General features: G+C 41.4%; 1 protein-coding gene across 1 annotated transcript; it reads right to left on the reverse strand.

Moving 5' to 3' along the window:
* Positions 1-344: 344 nt before the first annotated feature.
* Positions 345-7757, reverse strand: LOC132876087 (zinc finger protein RFP-like). Its single transcript, XM_060913347.1, has 4 exons — positions 7088-7757; positions 3936-4137; positions 2885-2944; positions 345-2788 (listed from the first exon to the last, which is right to left on the reverse strand). Exons 1-4 carry the CDS (start codon positions 7676-7678, stop codon positions 2256-2258), a joined length of 1386 nt encoding a protein of 461 aa, XP_060769330.1. The 5' UTR covers positions 7679-7757; the 3' UTR covers positions 345-2255.
* Positions 7758-8556: the final 799 nt, after the last annotated feature.

Below are 8556 nucleotides of genomic sequence, written 5' to 3' on the forward strand. Positions count from 1 at the left end.
ACACAATCATCCAGACAATACATGGGCTGGTGCACAGCAGTTCATCAAACCAGTGTGATATAAAGATACGTTTGTAAATATATTCTAAATATTGATATTCTGAAGAACGTTGATTTTATGGTATTTCTTTCCCTCCTTATAGACATCTGTTTATCATTAACTTTATTATTTCAGGATAAATCTTAAAATTTCAATCTGCTCCTGATCTTGCTTAACGAACATGTTAATGTCAGAATGAATCCTGTCCTGCTTTCTCGACACGTTTCAAAACTGCATGGGATGAGCATGGACTATTGTCAGAGCTGCTGTTCTTGAAAATTAATCAACACCTTCTGACCAATCAGAACAGAGAACTGTAACGGATTTGTTGCTTTATTGTATTGAAAATGAAAAGAATCACAGACAGATCCAGTTCACAGAGACAGATTCATCATTATTATTCACACAGACAAAATATGACAACATTAAAAGAGATGTTTTTTGGAGGAAAAAGTCAGTTGTAGGCTGTACTCGAGTTGAGGGGGGATGCCATCCCCCCGGAATAAAAAAAGGTCAAAATAATCCCCCCCTCTAAAACAGGCATCCCCCCTCCCTTCCCTTGAGCAATTTTATCAATAAATGTGGACATTACTTCTATTTAACATTGGAATTAGAAATGCCATTCCATGTAGCTTTGCTGAAACTGAGCATACAGTAAGCTATCGTGAGAGAGGGCGCGCGCAAGCAAAGCATTTGAGGAGGCGACATTCAGTTGGGGTTCCGTTATTTTTTATTTCATTCTGCGTCAGTGACAGCAGCGGATTGCAGCATCATGGCCAAGTGGAGTGGACAGCAAGACCTAAGCAAGTTCGGATTTAAGATCGCAAGAAAAAACATTTCAGGATGTAAGTCAAGAGTTACGAATATCAGTCACACTTTCTGTGAGCCCACTATCATGCTGTAAAGTTACCGATATGTAGCCTAATTTGTGGGCGGCGGATAACAACACAGCTATCATAATGAATGTTAGTTTGGAGTCTAGCCAGCTATCGATAGCTTACTCAGGTTCATGTTAGCTTTGATTTCTTGTATAAGGCCATTAATTTAATCAGCCTGGATGTTCGTTTGTTATTCTTCAGGCAACAAAAAGTGTTATTCAAGACAGGAAGGCTAAAATAAACGACACTAGCAGTTTTGAAGGCTTCATTGCCTCATTAGAGAGCCGGTCACAACATACAAAGCTGATTTACAATTTACTGTTGCTTGTTTTAGCTTATTGGTTCCCTACCTACCTCTGTATTTAACTCAATGTTCCCAAAGTTCAGCTTTGAATAAAAATTCCATTGACTTGATATGAAAAGATTCAGTTGTTCATTTACATTGCCTGCTGAGGTTTTAATAATTATTTACCAAACGATTTAAAAGGAGCCTACCATGACTATGAAGTTACACTTCAAATTTGTCATCTGCATTTCACCCTAATATGGAGAATGTGGTCGGTATGTCAGCCAGGAGACTGACTAAATATGACACAAGACATCCACACTGTGCATGTTTTACAGTAAAATACCAGTGTATTATGTTTTTGTTACAACAATAAAAAGGGTACACAGTGTGTACTACACACTTTATCAGCACAAAATACTGTATGTCTTGTAAATGAACAAGGTCCACAGACCTACGTTGTGTGAAAAACCCTCCTAAAAGCAAACCAGTTTCCCACTGATGGACCGACCGATGGGTCGACACGCGACTAAAAATTTCACCATCCCCCCCGGTTTGATTTTACAACTCGACCACTGGTTGTAGGTTTCCAGTGATTTTCACAAACACATATTTAAGACACTGTAGTTATTTCCCAAAGATTAAATAATCTAAAAATATCCATCCAAAGTGAAGAAAACCCCTGTTGCATATCAATACAGCGGCTTGCTGACATCCTGACCTCAGTATTAAAAGCTTCTGTCTGAAAATGAGTTCAGCACAGAAACTCCATCACTGGGGGAAACTTTATTCTCCTGTGCTCTTATCTTTTATTCTGCAAAGCTTTGATTGCAATATTTGAATAAAAATCCCAAACTCACAGATAAACCAGGATTTATGAGGTTCTATCTGCGGCCCAATCATCATCCAGGCTGATATTACTCATTTTATACTCATTTTAAATATTAAAAAGAGTGTTTTTTTTTGTGCAGCTGGATTGTGTTCTAGTGAAACAGACAACTGAGCAACAACGTGGCAACGTGCAGGAATTTTACAGAAAACACTACACACTTTTATTCTGGATCACACAATCTCACTGTAGAACCAGAAAACAAGAGCCCAAACCCAGCGTATAGAGTCTGAGTGAATGTGGTGTGGACTCTGTGGAGGAGCTTCATCGTGTCAGAGACGCTGTAGAAGGACAGAGTTCCTGCACTGTGATCCACATACACTCCTATTCTGGAGGGTGATGGAACTCTGAGATCAGTCTTAATGCTGTTGTGCAAGAAAGAGAGAGAAGAAGAAGAACACCACAGACTCCAGCACTGATTGTTGAGTCCAAACCCACACTCATCACCCCGTCCTTTCCTGCTGATGTCTTTATATGAGACTGATATGGCCACACCAGCAGCACCGCTCCACTCCACCTCCCAGTAACAGCGTCCACACACACTCTCCTTACACAACACCTGCCACCAGTAATCAAATCTCTCTGGATGATCAGAGTAACGCTGCTCTCTCTCACTCCATCTCACCGCTCTGTTCTTCTCAGACAGAATGAGGAAATGATGTGCCGTGTTGGGATCCAGAGTCAGATAACAGAAATCTAAAATAAAAGAGAAAAACAAACTGAACAATGTGAACATGTTGGGTTTAATTCACACAGTGTGTGTGTGTGTGTGTGTGTGTGTGTTAGATGTACATTTCAGAAACTCTTCTCTGCTCTGTGGTTCTGGTTCTGAAATGATCTCAACTGCTGCAGCTGTGGAGAGAAGAATGGAAACATGAGTTTGTGTAAAAGATGGAAAGAGTTTAAAGGTGCTGACTGCAAAGTTATCTGAAATTAAAAAAAAAAAAAAATTCTTGTGCATGATATTTTCCTCTCTCTCATAAGACCAAGATCATGCGGACGAGGTGTAAACATTTTGATGTGCTTAGAGTCGCTTTTCTCCATTCGGGGACCGTTTTCCTACTTCTTGTGGTAAACAGTGTGGCCCTACGGAAACAGCCGAACACCAGGAGCCTTAACTAATGAGCATAACTCTGGGACTGCGTCACACCAAGATGGCGATGCGCAGAAAACATCGTGACAATTAAAAATTTAAAAATGCCAGCAGACTGTGTTACATTCAAATTCTGAAACATGCAGGCATCACAGACCCATATAATTTACCCAGAAATCTATTTATTTATTTATTTATTTATTTCTCTCTCTCTCTCTCTCTCTCTCTCTCTCTCTCGCTATCTATCTATCTGTACACATGTTCACAGCTTCAGATGGTTTAAATTCAGAGGAGGACTTTCGCTGTGCTTGACTGTAAATGTGACAAAAATAAAGTCTTTCTCATTTTCGCCACAGATATATTTATTCTTCTTGAAAAGTGTTCGGCAAATGGGCTACTGGATTTGGAACACTACGACATCCTGAATTATTTCATATTTGGGATTTCTAAACACATCAGAAATGCTAAAGGCAAACAAAACTACAGATGCCGACCAATATTCTGAGGTAGGTTTCGCGCCAGAATGTTTTGGAAAATTTCCAAAAAAGAAAAATTGTGCTGGTCGTTGTCAAACACAAAGCTTGGCAAGATAAACAAATCCACAGTTACGATGATGTCATGTGAAAGACCCCATAACTCCATACTCAGTACTGTGGAGTCGAGCCCATGCATGCTAAAGCTAACATAGCAAAGAACTAGCGAGAATGATTTAGTTATCTGTCCAAAAAAAAAAATTACATGCCATCGAACCTTGCTCTATCTTGCAGTTGCACTCACTCAGCAGGCTTTCCTTTTCTTTTCCTCTGGCTTTTAGGTGGTGGCAGAGCCGAGTCCACCATGTTTGCCCATGCCAACTTGTTTTGGTGAACAGTAGGTCCATTGTGGTCACGTGATATTGTTGCTCACTTGCTTCGGCAATTTTTGGAATTGTAAAATGCAGGACGCTTTTCCTCAGAACTGTCACCAGATGTCAGGTGGTGACATGCCTTATCAGCTGATGTTACGTTATGGAGGCGTGAATGCCCTGTCCAATTTGACAGGTAGTTCACGCCTCTTGCTGTCAGGTCGCTCCCCAGGACGGCGCTCCAGGTGTGTGACAGCGCATACGCTCCCTGATCCCGGTTTATCGTCCTTTGTGCCTGCTTGCGTATCTCCACTGCCTCTAAAATCCAACGCTGGTATCTATTTTCTTCAGCGTGAATGACTCTGGCCTCTTCCCAATTTATTATGTGATTTTGTCGTTTGCAGTGGTCTGAAATGGCTGATTTTAGGTTTTCTTGGTGTGCTTTTTCTTTTTCGGATCTTGTGAGTCTTCTTGTTGTTTCTTTCTCACATTCTATTTGGTGTTCTTTCCTTCGTGTATGGCAGCATCTGCCCGTTTCACCAATATAGACTTTGTTACATGAACGGCAAGGGATTTCATAGATGACATTGCATTTGTTGTCCGGTTGTATTTTGTCTTTGGGGTGAACTAGCAACTGTCGGAGGTTCTTGTATGGTTTGACCGGGGTGTTGATATGATATTTCCTCATGGATCATTGGATGCATTCTGTGACTCCTTTTATGTATGGAAGTGTGACAAAGCCCCGGTTTGTTTTTTCAGTGTTTTTTCTTGTTTGTTTGTTTTTTTCCTTTGTTTGTGTCTGTAGTTTCCCTTTTCGGATTGCCCACGGTGGATATTGGCAGTTTTTCAATGCCTGTTGGATATGTTGGTCCTCCTCCTGTCTGTCTTTCTCCTCTGTGATGCTCTGTGCTCGGTCGTATAGTGTTCTGATTACTGACATTTTGTGAGCGATGGGATGTTCAGATGTCCAGAGAAGATATTGGTCGGTGTGTGTAGGTTTTCTGTATGTTGTAATTCTAATGTTCCCTTCTTCTGTGTGGTGTATTTTTAGGTCCAAAAAAGCTATTGTCTTGTCCATTTCTTCTTTGTGTGTGAATTTTATGTTGTCTGTCTTGTCTATGGAGTTTAGGTGATCCGTGAGTTGTTGTGTGTGGCCTGTTTTGGTTATTTCGAGGATGTCATCAACATATTGTTTCCAGAAAATGGGTTTGCAGTCATCTGGTGCTGTTTCTATGGCTCGGGTTTCCAAATCCTCCATGATAAAGTTGCATAGAATGGCAGATAGCGGGTCCCCCATTGCAAATCCCTCTTTTTGTCTGTAAATTGTGCCTCTGAATTGGAAATATGTGGAAGTTGAAATGAAATGCAACAGTTTTGTTATGTTCTGTGCTGTAAGTTTTGTGCGTTTTTCAGGGTTCTGTCTGCTTTTAACCGGTTTTCTACTATGTTGAGTGTGTTTGTGACCGGTGTTTTTGTAAAGAGGGATATGATGTCATGTGATATGAAGATTTCATCCTTTTTTATCTTGATTTCCTTTAATTCTTTCGCCAGTTGTTTTGAGTTTTTGCAGTGGCATTCCGTAAGTCCGAGGAGTGGTTTGATTAAGTCTGCAAGTGTCTTGGAAAGGTTGTAGGTAACTGATCCTATGCTGTCTACAATGGGTCTTAGTGGTGCTCTGGGTTTATGAATTTTTGGTGTGCCGTATATCCGAGGGGTGATGTTTGCTGTGGGGATGAGGTGGTTGTATGTTTGTTTATCAATTTTGTTGTCGTCCAGTAACGGTTTAAGTAATAGCTTCAGTCTTTTTTTCTTTTCCTCCATCGGGTTTTTTTTGAGTACTTCATATGTGTTTGGGTCCATGAGCATTTCATTCATTTGTTTTTCGTATTGAGTAGTGTCCAAGATAACCGTAGTCCTCCCTCTGTCAGCCGGTAGTATTGTTATTTTGTTGTTTTTTGCGAGTGTCCTGATGGCTTCCATTTCCTGTTTAGTTGTGTTTCTGGGTGGCAGTTTAGCTGAGGCTGAGGTTTTGAGAACCTTATACCTGCCAATAAAAGGTCCCACAGTTGACAGTGCATGTCAGAGTAAACTCCAAGCCATGGGGTTAAAGGAATTATCTGCAGACCCCAGAAACAGGATTGCTTCAAGGCATAGATCTGGAGAAGGGTACAGAAAAATTGCTGCAGCTTTACAGGACCCAAAGAGCACAGTGGCCACCATCGTTCTTCAGTGGAAGAAGTTTGGAACCACCAAGAATCTTCCTAGACCTGGCCGCCAGGCCAAATTGAGCAATCGGGGAAGACAGGCCTTGGCCAAGGAGCAGGAACTTGAGGGTCACTCTGACAGAGCTCCAGCATATCCTTGTGGAGATGGGAGAACCTTTCAGAAGCTCAACCATCCAGGCAGCACTCCACAAATCAGGCTTTTATGGTAGAGTGGCCAGAAGGAAGCCAATCCTTTGTAAAAAGCACATGAGAGCCTGCTTGGAGTTTGCCAAAAGGCACCTAGAGGACTCTCAAACCATGAGAAACAAGACTCTCTGGTCTGATGAAACCAAAATTAAACTTTTTGGCCTGAATACTAAGCATCATATCTGAAGGAAACCAGGCACTGCTCATCAACACCTGGCTAATGCCATCCCTACAGTGAAGCATGGCAGTGGCAGCATCATGATGTGGGGATGTTTTTCAGCAGCAGAAACGGAGTGACTAGTCCTGAAAGATGAATGCAGCTAAGTACAGCGAGATCCTTGAAGAAAACCTGCTCCAGAGCGCTCTGGACCTCAGACTGGGGCGAAGGTTTACTTTCCAACATGACACTTCATAAATATTGGCGATTGTGTGATGTTTGAGGCAAAAAATGAACTCAATCTATTGTAGAATAAGTCTGTAACATAATAAAATGTGGAAAAGGTGAAAGGGGTGTACAGACTTTCCTGCTTGACGATACATTCATGTTTCTTAGAGCTGTGAATGTTATGTACTGTGTGTGTGTGTTTCCTCTCAATGAGAAACTATAATTAAGATGATTTAATTCTGGAAAGATTTCTAGTTCTCACCTGTTTCTCAGCTCTTTCTGCTGCGGCTGTGACGGTGTCGTGACCTTTGTGATAATCCATCGTACACAAATGACAGATGCAGGTTTGATCAGTACGGCAGTAGATCTCAATCAGCTTGTTATGTTCAGAGCAGATGTTCTCTTGGAGTTTTGCTGAGGCTTCAATTAATGTGTGTTTTTTCAAAGCAGGACGTTCAAAATGAGGTTTCAGATGAGTTTCACAGAAAGAAGCCAAACACATCAGACAGGACTTGACGGTTTTGTGTTTTCTCCCGGTGCAGAAATCACACTCCACATCTCCAGGTCCAGCGTAACAGTGGCCAGGAGAAGAAGCTTGGACTTCAGTCTTCTTCAGTTTCTCCACCACTTCATCCAGCATGTTGTTTCTGCGTAGAACAGGCCTTGTCGTGAAAGTGTCTCTGCACTGAGGACAGCTGTAGACGCCCTTCTGATCCTCCTGATCCCAGCAGCCATTAATACACACCTTACAGAAACTGTGACCACAGTGGATAGTCACCGCATTCTTCAGGAGATCCAGACACACTGGACACCTGAACTGGTCCTGAGCTACTGAAATACTGGCCTCAGCCATTTTCCTGAAATCACAGAGAGAGAGAGAGAGAGAGAGAGAGAGAGAGAGATCAGGTTTTTTTCTCCGAAATGAGGAGTTATTTCCTGGTTCTGTGTGTGAAAGAGAGATGGAGAGAGGAGGAGCACAAACACAGAGGTCATGAACACTCCTCTATTAACTAGTTCATCTCCCTTCAGTGCAGAAATGTTACCCATGTAACCGCACTGATTAGGAGTAATTTCATGAAATACACACAGATCATGATGGCCAGATGAAGCTTCATGAAACACGAAAGCTTTCTCATAAGGATGGGTGGATCGATACCACATTATGAATATTTTGATCCATTAATATTCAGTCTTGAATCAATCCTTCTATTAAAAAAATAAGTAAGAAGGACTGCTTTAAAGTGCTGATTTCATTAATTTAATTTAATTATTTTTCTTTTTTGTTTTTGGTTAGGATAGGAACTAGATTTCCTTTCACCTTCTTGCTCCACTCCCAACAGTGGCAGTAGTGAGGCAGTCGTGAGAGCCCAGGTAAACTATTGCCATAATTAACCTTGTCAGAAAATGTTGATTTAACACACAGTGGTTTCAGTGATTGTTATGTGGGTGGTGTACACTGAGCTCAACATAAAATCTGGAGAGCTCAGAGCCTATTCCCCGCTGTAGAGACGAGTGAAGCCATCTGGCCGCCATCTTACCCTCCCATCACGTGTATTTATCTCATGTGTTAAACCGTGGTATCTGATCAACTTTGCCCGAGGAAAAGTATCTCCTGACTTTTTTCCCCATTTCATTACCTCCTCTTATTTTCTCAACTTCACCCACATTCCTTACATATTTGTGTAGCGCTCCCCTTCATTGTTTTTTTTTTTTTACCTTTTCCATTTCAGT

Source organism: Neoarius graeffei, chromosome 2, assembly GCF_027579695.1.
Source record: "Neoarius graeffei isolate fNeoGra1 chromosome 2, fNeoGra1.pri, whole genome shotgun sequence".
Taxonomy (NCBI): domain Eukaryota; kingdom Metazoa; phylum Chordata; class Actinopteri; order Siluriformes; family Ariidae; genus Neoarius; species Neoarius graeffei.